This window comes from Artemia franciscana, chromosome 8 (assembly GCF_032884065.1).
Source record: "Artemia franciscana chromosome 8, ASM3288406v1, whole genome shotgun sequence".
NCBI lineage: Eukaryota > Metazoa > Arthropoda > Branchiopoda > Anostraca > Artemiidae > Artemia > Artemia franciscana.
In genome coordinates this window covers 48,373,974-48,391,316 of record NC_088870.1, presented here as the reverse complement: position 1 = coordinate 48,391,316, position 17,343 = coordinate 48,373,974, and the positions used below count along the sequence as shown (strand labels likewise).

The 17,343-nt window shown below is 37.6% G+C and overlaps 1 protein-coding gene across 1 annotated transcript in view; it reads right to left on the bottom strand.

The window, feature by feature from the left end:
- LOC136030513 (uncharacterized) overlaps window positions 1-17,343 on the bottom strand; it is a 90,303-nt gene that overhangs the window by 43,661 nt on the left and 29,299 nt on the right. Inside the window, exons 6-7 of the mRNA XM_065709540.1 lie at window positions 9,616-9,716; window positions 1,608-3,140 (exon numbers count right to left, since the gene is read on the bottom strand). Of these exons, the coding sequence (XP_065565612.1) occupies window positions 1,608-3,140; window positions 9,616-9,716 (1,634 nt within the window). The remainder of the gene's footprint in view (window positions 1-1,607; window positions 3,141-9,615; window positions 9,717-17,343) is intronic.

Below are 17,343 nucleotides of genomic sequence, written 5' to 3'. Positions count from 1 at the left end.
TCTGCCTCTTGGTTTGCCGAGCAGCATACCTCGCCATAGACCAAATAATTTTTTTTTGCTTCGTTTACCATATTTTCTGCGAAAAAATCATAACCAATTTTAATGCTATCGGTGTTGGCATTTCCTTTTGATTTCACACTGAAGGCAAAATTCAACACAGCATTCTCTACTAATCCATCTGACAGCATCCTGGGATGAACCCCAATAAAACAAGAGAAGCGTCAGCCCCCGTTCCACCTGATCCCCGCAGTTTAAGGGATACTCTCCCGGCAGGTACAATGGCACTTGCGACGGAAAACTGCCCCCTTCTGCTGGTCAATTAGGGTTACGTAAAAAACGGATTGGTACACTTAAATTAAAACCGGCACAAATCTATTTTAAAAAATATAAATAATTGTCCAGAAATTAGGTCAGTAAATTACAACATTTTTAATCCAGATAAAAAACTGTTTTGAAAGAATGGTTGCACAATTAACACCGGTCACTGAAACCCCTCGACAAAGACGTTGGATCGAAACAAAAAGTATATCACTAGAATCACCTTTGCCGAAAACACCATAGAAGAAACTTGCAGCCCCCCAGCTTGAACAGCAAAAAAAATCGCTTTTTGCATGGGTATCCCTGATGTGTCGTTTTGTTTGACTCTTGCTTTTTTGTTGTTGGTTTTTTTTTTACCACTAACAAGGCAATAGAAAAACAGAGCTGTTTAAGGGTTCATTTTAAAGGGAGTTGCATTTGTCTAGTACCTTTTATAATAAACAAAAGATAATATCGTAAGAAAATATGATTTTTGAAAAATAAACAAAAGAAACCCTTGAGATTAAAGGCCAACAGATATTGAAGATAAAAAAAGAGATCCAATCATAGAAAAAAGGAACCAATAAAAAAAAGAACAGAAGTAGAGAATCTCTTCAACATATTTACCAGATGGAAAAGAGAATATAATTAGAAACTTCTTTAATATGAACGAAGATAAAACAGGGTATTTTTAAGGCCAGAATCCAAAGAGACCCAGTGATATTATGTCGGTATCTTTGGCTCTTTTGCACACTTTTCTTTACAGACAGAATTTTAGCAATGAAATATATATTGGATCAAACATCAACCATAAAATCAACCATATAGAAAAGGGAAAATCATCAAAAAAAGGAAAAAAAACATTAAAAAACCATCGAAAAAAAGGGAAAAGGATCAACCATAAGAAAAGGGAAAACCATCGGAAAAACATTAAATTAACCAAAGGCTTGAAGTTGCCGGAATGTAGAAAAAAAAACGCAAATAATTCCTCATTTTACGAAAATATTCCCCTTTTTTGGCAAAATTTAACTTTTTGTTCTTCAGAGAGGCGCTGCACTTGCTTGAATCCTTTGCTTGAAAACTAGTGAAAAAATAAACCTGAAGGAGGCACTTCTACTTAGATTATCTTTCCTTGAGAACTAAAAAGAGAGAGAGGGGGGAGAGGAGAGGGGGAAAGAGAAACAAAGGGGGAGGAGAAAGGGAGGGAGCAAAGAGAAAAAGAGAGGGAGAAAAGAGGGAGAGGGAGAGAGAGAGAGAGAGAGAGAGAGAGAGAGAGAGAGAGAGAGAGAGAGAGAGAGAGAGAGACTTACAAATGCAAACCCCTTTGGTATTTGTTGTCCAAAAACAAAATGACTCGAACTCGGCTGAACTGTTGTGTCTTGACCCAAAGTACTCGGCGGAATATCTACCATTTCACGTGAATTGAGGTTAGAAGTCCCTGCTGCATCCGGCAATACACCAAAAGTCTCACCTGTCGAAGTTTGAATGTCCTTCATTGGAGGATTCATGTGATCTACAGGATACAAAGGAGGTACGCTGGGAGTTTCAAGAAGGTAAGGTCTACCCATGGAAAGGTCTCTAGGAGGAAAAGGTCTAACTGGGGCCACCGGTCTCGGGATAACTGAAGGAGAATTCAACATTTCCAATTCTGAGTCGTCTAACTTAAATTTCGAGTAATCATCACGCATTTTTGCTTTGTTGCGTATTATTTCTAGATTTTTTATGTATCCGTTTTCTTCAAGCACGTTTGCTGATGAATTTATAAAAGGTTTTTCATATAAGGACGAATGATGGCTCACAGATGGTGTTTCAATGACCGCGGCTTGTGTATCCACTTGATCCAGTTTTCTCCTTTTGGATAAAAAACCACCCCTATCTGCAAAACTAAGGCCAGCCAGAGCATTATTATCATTACAGTCCTCATACTGCTTTTTGAGCCAGTTTGGTTGGGAATATCCCTCTAATAGGGGATCAACCCGCCCTTTACTAGATAGCTCCTGGCGCTGAAGCATATTTAAGGGTTGCTCCTGTCTGTTCATGACTTTTCTTTCCCAGTCTGTGTTCCTTACATCATCAAACACATCAGGATTATAAGGAGCAGATTTCCCGTGACTTTGAGTGTTTTTAGGGTTTGGAGGTATAAAAAGCAGCTCAGGAGCAACCCTTGGTTTATTTATTTTTTCAGTTGACTGAGACACTAAACTTTCGGGCAAGCTGTTTCTCAGTTGCAAGATAAAATGTTGTATTGGTAGCGGTGGACCGGCACTGGGCCGGCTCCGAGAAAGAAGAGCAGTTAATAGCACACACTGCTTTTCTATAGAAACGTCTGTAGCGAAAAAGTCAAGTAATTGCACATTGATCTTACTAATTGCAGATACCACCTCTGAAACTTCACTGCATCCAAAGTAATCCTTCAGGGACAATAGTATTTGCCAAAAAATTGGCTTCAAACGAACACGATCTTCAGGATTCAAGACAGACAATAGAAAATCGGATAATACGTAAACCATTTTGATTTCTATTGCCATGCGTACTATTTTAGTAACAAGAGACTTGCAAATATAATGGCGTTCCTTCAAAAACAAATACATCGCCCAGATCAATTCTTCACCATCCTTATCATGTGATCTTGCAAGTTTAAAACTATGATCCAAAAGGCAATTAAATGCTTTAGTATCAATATGTTTTCGGTTATTCAGCATGGGCACAAGGGAATAATATGTATTGTATTGCCCTAAAAAGCCCTTTTCCAAGCTGACCTTCCATATCTTCAGACAATTTATTATTCTCAACTTATAGTAATTTTGAATTATAAGCTTCTCAAGGAGTGGTTCGTTATGTACCTAAAAATAAAAATAAAAAAAAAGTTAGTAGCAGCCAAGTCTGCTGAACAAAAGGTAGAGAGAAGGAAAAACCTAGTCGATATTCAACCACAGCACATAAAATACACTTGTAAAACAACAACTTTGGACATGCTCGTTTAAGAGGAAAAATCCCCCCTCCTTCGTTACCTTTCATTGAATTATATCTATATCGTCATGCTGGAAATAATAATACAACAGTTATCCTTTCTTATGCCGTCCTAGCCGAGTGGTTGGCTCCGGACTTGAGATCTTGAGGTCAGGGGTTCGAGTCCTGGTGTCGCTGATTCTTTGATTTTGGACGGGGGTCAATGGTATGACCCTGTAAGCTCAACCAGAGTCGACTCAGCTCTAAATGGATACCTGGAGAAACCTGGGGGGAAAATACGGGAAAAAGTAAAATGTAAGTAAGTATAGCGGCACTAGACCCTTAAGGTTCAAACCGGTGGTGCTGACCTTCGTTTCGTGGCCCTTGATCCAGGAAATCCAATGGGGTGCTGGGGCCATCCATCCTGTGCTTCCGTATACCCTTCCAGCTTACCTTCCACAGATTTCTCCAGGTACCCATTTGAAGCTGGGTCGACTCTGGCTGAGCTTACAGTCACGCCACTGACGCCCGTCCCAAACCAAATAACTGGCTATGCCAGGGATCGAACCCGTGCCCCTCGGACAAAGAATTCTCAAACCAGCGCGCAAACCACTTAGCCAGGACGGCTGAAAATGGCTAAAAACACGAGAGGCGTCGGATGATTTACCCCTAACCACGCATTGCACTTCCAGCCGAAGGTATTGAACCAGGAGATCGGTACCTGCGCAACGCAGACCATTGGTCGAAGAAGTTTTTTTTTATGTTAAGTTTCTCCAGGAAATTGACTTTTACTCATGAAGGAACACATTCTCAATATTTTAGTCTTAATGGAAGAAAACGATACAACATCGACTCCAAATCCGTGAGTCCGAGATTTGGAGTATGACAATATCATTTGAGCTCTGATTCGACACTATCATCTGTCTGACACTCAATTATATAGTATCAGACATTCTATTATATCCCCGGAAGGGAAGTCCTGTTTGCGTGAAGTCAAGGTTTAGATTTCACGGGTTTTCCTTGCCAGAAACTTGACTTCAAACCGGCGCTGCAGGGTCACCTTGAGTGCCCATTGAGGAAATTCTAGCCTAGTAAGCGACACAGCATTATCACTAGATTCAGACATCGATAATTCTTCTGGGTTTCGTTTGTTTTGGGGTTTTTTGGACTGAAAAGCCCTTTTCCTAGAAAAAGCACCTATTATGGACTGACTCACCATAGGAGGATGATATTTTTAGGCATGAAATAATATTGAGTCAGAGGTAATATGCTTGAACCTGCTTGAACAGAATTTTGACTCTTGTTTAAAGAAGAGGATCGCCAAGTGTGGAGAATCATACTGAAACCAAGATGGGTCCAAAATTGCCCATAAGCCTCCATTCATACTGGAGGCCCCATGGACTTCTTGCTCTCCGGTTCCAAGCCCGCTTAGTCGCCTCGTGTAGATTTAGTCCCTGCTTAGCACTGGTAAGGGTTATTGCTTTTCCTGAAACTATTGTAATTTCAATGATTTAAATAACCTGAAAACTGCAATTTGGAATGTCACAGCGTTAAACAAACAATTATCGTATTGACATTTTGACTGATGAATTCGGACGATTTGATTTGGACTTGTAAAGACTTCCCAAAATTCGCCCAGTCATGGGAAATATAAAATTAAGTGATATAGAATTTGTTTTCTTTTACGCAGGCAGGAAAGATGAGGTGCATAGGCAGGGAACAGGGCTCATGATGAATAGGAGTCTGCTAATCTTGCTTCGGCTGGGAAGATATTAATAATGAATGCTCATTTTCTATTATAGTATAGCAGTATAGTATAGTATAGTAATATGTAGTGTAGTATAGTAGTGTATAGTGTAGTATATATAGTGTAGTGTAGTATATAGTGTAGCATAGTAGTGTAGTATAGTATACTGTAGTATATAGTGCAGTAGTATATAGTGTAGTATAGCAGTATAGTGTATGTAGTATAGTGTAGTATGTAGTATAGTAGTATATGCCTCTGTAAAACCTACTAATGGAGATAGTAGTGACTTAGATAAATTTTACTTATAGCTACAGGAACAAATAGACAGAATCCCAGGTAGAAATAGGGTATGTTTATTAGGGTTTTTTAACGCCCAGATGACTAGAAATAGTGACAGATGGTACCCTAGTTGAGATCAATTTGGTGCAGGAAAAGGAAAAAGTAAGGGTTATAGATTGCTACAATTTTAGAGGCACATAAATCTAATTATAACCACAATAAGGGTTCATTGTCGGATATCGACCACTGTGATGTTTCTTCCAGTGTCTTCATTGGCGATATTCACGTCAATCAGGATGCACGTGATTATGGTCACCCGCTCCACGTGATTATGGTCACCCGCTCCTTTCAGCCACTATCGCTATAAATACGACTTGGACTGATCAGACCCTATGTCCTAAATCCCAAAAGTGGATAACCAAAAGAGTTTAAGCTCGAGTTTAGCTTAACTTATATAATTGAAAAACGCTGTGTTGAAAAACGCTGAAGAAGTGGATAAGCTTAGTTCTAAACTTTTTAAGCTTAGGACTTAGAAGCTCAATATGGAAATGTGACCCAAAAACGAAAAAAATCGAACAAAGTTGTGGCTTAGAATATGGGCAGTGTGTGGCTAAGGGGCCATCTGTTCGAAATTAGGTTGAAAATGAAGCTGGAATTTAGACGTTATCTCCGAACAGTAAGGTATTATGGTTTTGAATTTCCCAAGAATTCTAGTCATTGGAAATGAGTGATGAATGTCGGGAGATTTTATTCCCCTTTTACTGCTGATCGGATCCCCAATGCCTCTTGGATTAATTATTATAACAAGATTTTCAATATGGGGTTCACTCTCAGTTTGCCACCCTTTGTTCTTATGTTCGTAGTGTTAAGAATTCAAGCCAAAATCATTGAATATTGATGACATAAATCTTTTTCACCTTTATACTGATTCTAAAGATTTGTTTCGTCAATTGCAGTTATCATTTCAAATGTGTTTGTGTACGTATTTGGTTCTGGATTCCTTTTTGCGAGGGAGTGTCACTTCGATTCCACTAATTGTGCATAATATCGCCCAATCACGGTGAATTGTTTATTGACCAAAGCTTTTAAATATGCCCTGCTTCCTGAAATTCTTCCAAAAGTTGATTCTGTGGCACAGCAATTTGGATTATAAAACTATATATATAATAAAACTATATATAAACTATATATAGGACGCCAACATGCACATCGAGTTCGTACTTCTTTATTACTTTGTTATTCTTTATTCTTTAGTTATTTATTCTAATTTTTGTTTTTATTTTCTTTTATTTTTGTTTTATTTTATACTTAATGTTTTTATATATTATTAGTATTTATTTTTTTATTCTTTATTATTTTATTACAACACGCACAAAAATATACATCTGAAGTTCATTTATGTGCGTTAGATGTTTCAAAAGCTTTTGACTCGGATTGCCATAGCCAGTTGTGGTATTTTCATTCCCAGCTTTGACTGAATTCATTTGTTATTCGTTTTAATATTATAACTCAAAATTTTGATTCCGGTCAGGAAATACCTTTTTTGGAAATATCCCCATTCGTTCTGGACTTAGACAGGGGAGTGGTGGTGTCACTTCTTCTTTTTAATGCTTGTTTATATTGTTAACTAATATTTCTCCGTCGTGTTTTACAGGCCCAACTAATTTTTCTTATACTGGATATGCAGATGATCTGTTACTTGTTACCCGTTCAAAGTCTAGTCAAGTCGACCCAGTTTATTAATAAGATGTTTGAAACAAATTGACCTTATGCTTAATGCTGAAAAGTGTGAATACTTCGTTTCTAATGCCAAACACCGAAGTAGTGATCTGAGTTGTGGTTCTTCTTCAGCTAACCTAGTTCCTGTTTTGCGCTGACTTTGGATTGGTATTTGCTCCTTTATATCTGCTATCCGTTCTAATGCACTTTTAGCCATCAAGAAAAAACTTAAACCAGGTTAGGCTTAAAATTATCCCAAATCGTGGCCAACATTCTCTTAAGGTCTTAGCTAGACTTTATTCAACCTATTGTGACCATTCCATTCTTTTCTGTCGGGTTTACACCCATATTTTGATATTATATTCCCTGTGTCCCGGTGTCCCGGTCGTCATTTGTGTCCCGGTGTCCCGGTCTGTAATTTCATCAGTTGACAAACATGACGTCAGTCGACAAACAACTTCATGACGACATACAGCTCAATCCTAACAATGACGTCAGTCGACAAACATGACGTCAGTCGACACACAAACATGACGTCAGTCGACAGACACACAAACAAACAACTTATTTTTATATATATAGACTAGCTGTTGGGGTGGCGCTTCGCCACCCCAACCAAACCTAACTACGTAAAAGTAGTTTGTAATTTCAAACTACGTAAAACTTGCGAATATACAACATTCTTCGCTGTCCCATTGTCTGTGCATATAAATAGATTGTCAGGTTTACCGACTCTTGAACATGCAACGTATAATTGTCCATGGGAAAAACAATCCGTATTCAGATCTATACCTCATTATTTTAATGATTGTCCTTGAGCTTTGTTGATGGTGATTGCTAATCGAACATTCCCTGTGTCCCCGTCGTCATTTATATATCCCCCCTGTGCCCCCGGCGTCCCCGTTGTAGTTGTGTCCCTGTGCCCCGGTCGTCATTTATATTCCCTGTGTCCCGGTCGTCATTTGTGTCCCAGTGTCCCAGTCTGTAATTTCTCTTTGAGTGCCCCGGTCGTCATTTATATTCCCTGTGTCCCGGTCGTCATTTGTGTCCCGGTGTCCCGGTCTGTAATTTCTCTTGGAGTACCCCGTCGTTATTTATATTCCCTGTGTCCCGGTCGTCGTTTACATTCCCTGTGTCCCAGTCGTCATTTGTGTCCCGGTGTCCCGGTCTGTAGTGTCATCAGTGTCATCTTTACAAAGCCAAAAAAATTTCTTTCACACCTCTTTTTATGGTTTATAATACTTGCTTTTTCTAAAGTGCAAGAAGGTACACAGGCTCCGTTCAGGGGTGGGGGACGTCAGGTGGGATTACCCCTCTAAATTTTAAACACTACCCTTTTTGGTGTTTCCATTGAAAGATACCCTTTTTAGTATTCTTATTGAAAAAGTGTAGAAAAAAACAATAAAAGTGCCTCCACCCCAGATTTTGAGAAATACAATTTGCCCCCTTCTATATTTTCACTAATTGACGTCATTGGTACTGGCCTTTAAAGGAGCTAGCTTTGTACAAGCTAATACACTAATTTACTGCTAAGCACTTGAAAGTATAAGAGTACTTCTATACAGTCAAAAGAGCTATAATGACGTAACTAAAACTTTCATCAGATATAAATAAAATTTAGGTTGTCAATATAAGGATGAAGAGGGGAGCTAATTGGTTCCACTTATCACTCTATACTGGAGAGGAGGAGCTATTGTAGTTAAATACATCTGTTTTCAATGCTTTCTGGGAGTCAATAGTTCAACTCAACGTTAAATTACTTTTACCCCCTTTTAACCCGATTTATTCTCATAGCCAGTATATTCTTATATAGACCCAATATATTATTATTTGTTGGCTGATATTTTGTCTTTGCATATAACTTTTCAAGTTTAATTGACCTTTTAAGTTTCGTAAGTAAGAGAGAGGGAGACTAGCCTCTCTCTCTTTGTTTTTGAACAAGGAACATTTTGGTAGGAATCAACGCATCGAATCTAACGAAAGAAAAACATGGAAAAAGAAGACATAAAAGTAAAAAAAAAAAAATCAAAAAGTCAAAAAGAAGACGAAAAAGACTATGATTAAAACTTAATCAATTAATCAAAGAATCAGTACTTAAGAGCAGATCTCGAAGGCATGTGGTAAAACCAGTTTCCCATATCTCTTTCGATGATCAAATACCTTACCCCTGGATGAATATTTATTGAAGTCACTTTGACCAGGGGAAAAAATTGGCCCCTTTTGGATAAGCTAATATTTACCCCTTTCTTTTGAGCTTTAGCAGCTCTTGGTCCAAGGAGGACATCCAAAAAGGATCTTGCTGAAGCCCAAATAGCCCATTAAGATGGACAATGACAAGAATATCAAATTAAAATTTAAAGATTTGTCTTATTGAAAAAAACCAAGGTTTATCTCCTGTTGTCTATATGCCCTTGATTGATGCCCATGTATTTATGGATATTGTTTTCAAGTCTAAAGTTAAAGTCAAGTCTATAGTCTAAAGTTAGTAGCAAATGGGGATATTTAGTGATGGAAACCTTGGACCTTCAGAAAAAAAAACACAAAAAAAAACGGATACCGATGAAGACCCACATATCTACAAGGCCAAGTAACACTACGATTGCGGAGAAGAAATACAAACTCACCAAATCGTGAATGTACGGACAGGTCTCCTGTTTCTTGCATTCCCCATAGTAGAGAACCGAAAAGCAAATTTTTTTTCTTGATTCACGAGGCACTTCATCAACTGAAATTTAAAATATGAATTAAAACTAAGGAAGATAGTAAATTTTATCGTAAAACGTAAAGCGAAAAAGTAAAGCGAGGTCAATATGTGATTTTTAACTGGTATGCAATTTTCGGATAAGATATGGAAACACATTGGCATTTTTTAACGTGCTTTTCACAAAATTCTCCCGGGATAAGGGACGTTACTAACCTCTCCTTAGGGACGAACCGCCAGCGCCCTTCTATGCCTACACTCACGGCGGATTCTAAGCATTGAAAACACGGCTTATTTTTTCAAAACATAGTTAATAATAAAGTCTTCAGGTTGTGCAAAATAAAATTTTAAATAGAGGATGTTAAAAGTGAGGAGATGAAATCTATGAGTAAACAAAAACTACTGATAGTAAATATTTTCCAGCAATCCAGATATCCAAAATTCACTCAATCAGCTCAATTTTAGTTTACTAAAATTTAGATTTCATTCCTTTTTTTGGCCAATGTAAATAGAAATAAATCAACATCTGTGTAAAAATATTTCATTTTGAGAAAGAAAAAATAACTGATAGTGAATTTTTGGTCAAATCAAATTTTCAAAGAAAAGTAACAGAACGAAGGGCAACTCTCGAAATCCTTTATAAATACAGACTTTAGAAAGAATATTATAAAATGAAACTTAAAAATAATAATAAATAAAAACTATAACAAAATTTAATATAAATGATAATAATAAATAAATTGTAGAAATAAATAATTAAGGATAAATTATATAACAAATGAATTAAATACAAAACCTAGATTTACGACTAGAATATATGCAAACACGAGGATCGTTTCTCACACGAATTTAAAAGACAATCTAAATTCCTTTTTAGCTACTTTCTGGACGTCACAAGTGCCACAAATTATATATTTTGTTTCTTTATTGCTTTAACTTGATCCTGATCTTGGATCTCGGTGGAAGAATGGCACATTTGTCTTTTTGGATTTAAGTTTTTCCTTTTAAAAGCTTCAGGTTTTCCATTGTCTCTTCCTTTTTATCGTTTTGTTGTTTTTGTTGTATTTTTGTACTTCTGTTTATGTTCTTTTCAGTTTTCGTTCGGTGTGAAGACGCTTATTCCACAAAAATCAGTACATTCGTGCTATTTCCCTCTTTTTTGGTCTTTGAACTGTGTCTCTCTAGAATTAAATTTGAAAATATATTTTTTCCAAATGAATGTAAAGAGCAACACTAAAAATAAAAAAAGGACAGAAATTGTCCTATGAAAGAGCAACCCAAAACCAATAGAAATACAAACTTGAAGGATATATTATCGTTGAAACAAGCAATTTTACGACAAGACTGCACAAGTAGCATACACCAAAACTTATTTCAATGGATTTATCAGTCTCAATGTATCCATTCACAAAGTCAGGAACATGATACTAATTAGAATTTTCTACAAGAAAGACCTGACCTTTCAAAAAAAGAAACACACCTGACTAAGGTCAGGTCTTGTAAGACCTGACCTTACAAGAAAGACCTTTACTTACAAAAAAAAGAGTAATTGTCCTTTTTCAAGGATTTTCAACTAGAGGTTCTGCGAGTTCAGGGTCCAAGAATAGATTTGAAAATTAATATTAAGAAGACTGAGTCACTAAGACTAGGAATAAGTGAAGGTGATGTTGGGTAGCAGAAGATTGATCAAGTGGACAGCTTCTCTTATGTAGTTAGCATTATCAGTGAAGACGGCGAGTGCAGTGAAGATGCTAGAGGCCCACGCCCACGGGTGTGCCAAGAACCACGGCCCACGGGTGTTTTTTTCACAGTTGAAAAGTTTAAAAGAATAGGAAGACAACACAGCAAGCCAAAATTAGGATATTGGAAGCTACAGTCATGATAGTGGTCAAGTGTTGTTCTGAAGCGTAGGTGCTCCAAAAACCAAGAACCAAGAGCTCCTATGGCACTTGTGACGAGGTCGGAAGAGCTAAGAGCTCATATGGTATGAGCACTAGCAAAATTCTAAGAATTAATAGATTGCTTTAAAAGGAAAATCAGAGGCTTAATGCCGGTCAGTGTTTAAAATAAGAGCTCTACGTCAGAACGTACTTCTAAATATCAAAATTCATTAAGATCCGATCACCCACTCAAGTTAAAAATACCTCAATTTTTCTAATTTTTCCTCTCCCTTCAGCCCCCCAGATGATCGAATCGGGGAAAACAACTTTATCAAGTCAATTTGTGCAACTCCCTGAAACTCCTACCAATTTTCATCGTCCTAGCACGTCCAGAAGCACCAAACTCGCCGAAGCATTGAACCCCACCACCTAACTCCCCCAAAGAGAGCGGATCCAGTCCGGTTACGTCAATCACGTATCTACGACATTTATAAGCATTTTCCAAGATTTCAGGTTTCCCCCTCCAACTCCCCCCAATGTCAACAGATCTGGTCGTGCTTTGAAATAAGAAATCTGAGACATGAGTTTTTTCTAAATATCGAATTTCACTAAGATCCGGTCACCCGTTCTTAAGTTGAAAATACCTCAATGTTTCTAATTTTTTCAAATTAACAACCCCCAGCTCCACCAAAGTGAACGAATCCGAACCAATTATGTCAATCTCTTATCTATAACTTGTGCTTACTCTATCCATCAAGTTTCATCCCGATCTCTCCACTCTAAGAATTTTCCAAGATTTCCTGTTTTTAAGATTTCTGTTTCCCCCTCCAACCTTGTATGTCCCCGGATCCAAATTCGAATTGAAAATGGAGCATTTGAGACATAAGATTCTTCTATATATCGAGTTTCATTAAGATCCTATCACCCATTCGTAAGATACCTCGACTTTCACTTTTTCCAAGAATTTTGGTTTCCCCCTCCAACTCCGTTTAATGTCACCGGATATGGTCAGGATTTAAAATGAGAGTTCTAAAGCGCAAGATCCTTCTAGATATTAAATTTCATTAAGATCTAATCGCCCGTTCGTAAGTTACCAATACCTCATTTTTTCTAATTTTTCCAAATCACTCCCCCCCCCCCCCTCCAACTCCACTAAAGAGAGCGGATCCGGTCCGGTTATGTCAGTCACCTATCTTGGACTTGTGATTATTCTTTCCACCAAGTTTCATCCTGATCTCTCGGCTTTAAGCGTTTTCCATGATTCCCGCCCCCCTCCCCTAATGACACTGGATCTGATCGGGATTTAAAATAAAAGATCTGAGTTTCAACGTCCTTTTAAATATGAAATTTCATTAGGAAAAGATCACTCTTTCATAAGTTAAAAATACCTCATTTTTTTCTTTTTTTTAGAATTAACCCTCCCGCACCAACTCCCCCAAAGAGAGCGGATCCGTTCCGGTTATGCTAATCCCGTATGTAGGACATGTGCTTATTTTTCCCACCAAGTTTCATCCCAATCCCTCCACTCCAAGCGTTTTCCAAGATTTTAGGTTCCGCCCCCACCCCAAACCTCCCCTTCATAGGATCCGGTCGGGATTTAAAATAAGAGCTCTGAGACTTGATATCCTTCCAAACATCAAATTTCATTAAGATCCAATAACTCCTTCGTAAGTTAAAAATACCTCATTTTTCTAATTTTTCAGAATTAACCCTCCCCCCCCCCCAACTCCCCCAAAGAGAGCGGATCCGTTCCGGTTATGTCAATCACGTATCTAGGACTTATGATTCTTTTTCCCATCAAATTTCATCCCGATCCCTCCACTCTAAGCTTTTTCCGAGATTTTAGGTTCCCCCCCAAACTCCCCGAAATGTAACCGGATCCGGTCGGGATTTAAAAAAAGAGCTCTGAGACACGATATCCTTCAAATTTTAAATTTCATTAAGATCCGATCACTCCTTCGTAAGTTAAAAATACCTCTTTTTTCTAACTTTTCAGAATTAACCCCCCCATCCCCAAAGAGAGCAGATCCGTTCTGGTTATGTCAATCACGTATCTGGGACTTGTGCTTATTTTTCCTACCAAGCTCCATCCCGATCCCTCCACTCTAAGCGTTTTCCAAGATTTTGGGTTCCCCCTCAATTACCCCCAATGTCACCGGATCCAGTCAAGATTTAAAATAAAAGCTCTGAGACACGAAATCCTTCCAAACTTCAAATTTCATTAAGATCTGATCACTCCTTCATAAGTTAAAAATACCTCATTTTTTAATTTTTCAGAATTAACCCTCTCCCCCCCCCCCCTAACTCCCCTAAACAGAGCTAAACATTCTGCTTATTTTTCCACCAAGTTCCCCCTGATCCCTCCACTCTAAGCGTTTTCCAAGATATTAGGTCCACCTCCCTCCAACCCCCCGCCCAATGTCACCGGATCTGGTCGGGATTTAAAATAAGAGCTCTGAGACACGAAATCCTTCCAAACATCAAATTTCATTCAGATCCCATCGTCCGTTCGTAAGTTAAAAACACTTCATTTTTTCGAATTTTTCTAAACTAACAGGCCCCCCACTCCCTTCCCCCCAGATGGTCAAATCGGGAAAGACTATTTCCAATTTAATCTGGTTCGGTCCCTGATACGCTTGCCAAATTTTATCGTCCTAGCTTACCTGGAAGTGCCTAAAGTAGCAAAACCGGAACAGACCGACAGACAGACGGACAGACCGACAGAATTTGCGATCGCTATATGTCACTTGGTTAATAAATAGTGCCATAAAAACAAAAGGAAGATTTGCTAGATTTTTTCCCAAAGAAATTGCCTGAAGATTGTTTTGGATGTCCAACTGACTGACCGTGTCTCAGACAGTAAGCTGTACGAAAAATATGTTTCAATCCTGTTCTCTAGGGCTATAATGACAGAAAGGTTGAGATGGTTATGACAAGTTCTGTGGATGAAGGATAACAGATGGCCAAAGATTGTCCTTGTTTGCCAACCGTCCAGGGCCAACTGATAAGCTGGTCGTCCTCGAATGGGGTGGGAGGAAGTTGTAAGAAAAGATTCTTACGAAAGGGAAATAGAAACTTCCTAAAGGAATGTAAAGAGTAAAGCTTTAAATATATTTAGATGGAGAAGACAGGGTAGCTCTGTTGGCCTCAGGCGGCTTGATGCTGCAGTGAGTTGCTAGTAGTAGTAGCAGTATTGGACGTATTTTCAATTTTAAAAGCGATATAACAATTTCAAAAATAGGATTCGGTAGATGGATAGAATTGAATTTCAGCGTTGAAGCGACGGAAGCAATGTTGCCTTTGGCTGGCATATTAAAACCACAGGAGAGTAGAAAAAACAATATACCGAAAATTGCACAGAGAACATAAGCCTTAAAGAGGATTTTTACAGCACTATGCTCATAAAACAATCTGATTTTCATGGTGATTCCAAATATTTAAATTTCAATATATTTAACGCTATTCATCAAAAGTTACAAAGAAGAGAAAATGTGCAAAATCCAAATTCAGCATATCAAAGCATATGCAGCAAATTTAGCATATCTGATAAGCCTCTACCAGAATTATATAGTACGATTTCTAGCGCCCTAACTATGAGATTTATGTAATCGGTGGGTAACCGGACCCTATCCTAAGCCATTTCTCATCTCCAGGCATATCAGAGTTAAACTGGGCGCCAACGTCGCAATTAAAGGCGAGCATTCTAACAAGAAAGGTGTAAATAGAAAATATATTATTTATTTATTTATCACTAATTCAGGAACGTCAGGCAAACTTCAAATGTTTAACATGGGAGGTATAGGAAGATTCCTTGAGAGTGCGTCCCGCCCTAAAACGAACAGAAATAATTCTGTATATCAAAGGGGGCTGTCTCTTTAGACTAAAGTTTGACTCTTTGTCACAATTCCACTTTTTAAAACAACCCAAAACACATGGAAACATTAAAACAGGAGAGGACGGCCCGTTTCATATTCGAAATAGTTTCTATTCATTTAAAGTTTGAATGTCGCTCCTTACTTTCACTTAAAACAGCTTTTTTATTTAATTACAACATAATTTAGCTGCTTTTTATTTCCATCTTGGATTTCTAGGATTTCTCTCTTTTTCTTTTTGTCTCTGTTTTAACTGGCTCACTAATACCTTTGTAACTACTAATCCTATCTCTTTCAACATCCTCCCTCCAACTTTTATTTTGTAAGTCAGAAACTAGAATTCACTGAATATTTTTTTGTAAATCTGAATATTTTTGGAAATAGAAAATAATAATCTCTAAAGATGGAAGATCCTGTGTTACTCTCTGGACAAGGGCCCAAAATTAAAATTTTAATTAGGATTCAACAAAAAACTTTTGAAGAGGGATGGGATACTCAGAGTCTTCGGAATATCTAGATCAAGAATATCTTAGGGTCGACGAGAGATATCTGAGAGGGAAATGAATCCAACCAGTAATTCCTAATTACTGATATAAATTAGTAATTCAACTAAATTAGAAAGGAGAGAATATTATGACTTGTTAGTAGTTGGTTCACATATTTAACTAGCTTATAGCTTCAAGGGATTGGTGCGCTGGATTCAGGATCCTTTGTCTGAGAGGACGCGGGTTCGAATCCCAATATACCCAATTGTTCAGTTTGGGACGGGGGTCAGCGGCGTGACTCTGTAAGCTTAACCAGAGTCGACCCAGCTCTAAATGGGTACCTGAAGAAATCTTGGGAAGGTAAACACGAAGGGTGTGCGAAAGCACAGGATGGTTGGCCCCCAGCCCCCCATTACACTTCCTGGCTGAAGGGCCAGGAAACGGAGATTAGCACCGCCGGTAGGGACTGTAAAGTCTAATGCCGTACGCTTTACCTTTTTTTTCTCTCTTAGTGTCATTAGAGTCTAAGAGCTTTTTTATGTAGTGTTTCTAAGAACATTCTATGTTTATTTGCTCTTAAAGTATACTGAGTTTCTCATAAGCTTTCCACTTTTTCGAATAATCCATCTTTATTATTCTTTAATGTTATTTTATCTTTAACGATATTCGTTTTGTTACCTTTCAATTTTTTCTTTGCTTTGGTTTCGTCGTCACCCTCTTTTAAATAAGCGTATACTTTTGATCTTAAACCTACGAACTTTGACATTATTGTAAGCTAATTAAGGTATTACAGTCAAGATATATGGGTATTAAAGTTGAGCTTCATAATTAAAGTTAAGCTATAAACTTCAAATCTAAAAGCTATAAGCTTCAAAGCTATAAACTTCGAAGCTACAAGCTTCATAGTTGAATTTTACTTAGCAAAAATTATTACCAAATAAATGGATGGAAAAGCACCTATTAAAGTTTATGAATGTGGAAAAAATAAAGATCGTTTTAAAAATAAACACTTTCTAGCATCTCAGTGGCTGTTTTGACTATTGATTTGTGGGAACTCTGGATGTAGTATACCTAAATTATTCTTGAACTCGATTTATGATTACTTATAATTTCAAAAAATTTATTTGTATGCTAAAGATCTTGAAGAAGATAAATATAAAGATTTGATGATTAATATGAATGTCTTGGAAGAAAAAACTTACATGGATGTTTTGGTTGCGAGTAATGATTAAAGCAATATCATTGATGTACATGACCTAGATCCCAAGAGTCAAAATTTAGTTATCTTTGACAATTTTGTAACAGAAAAAGATCAGAAAAAAATTGAATATTTATTTGTGAGAGGTAGAAAACGAAATACATAAATAATCTATGTTTCTCGGAGCTATTCTGATATACCTAAAATTATATGATA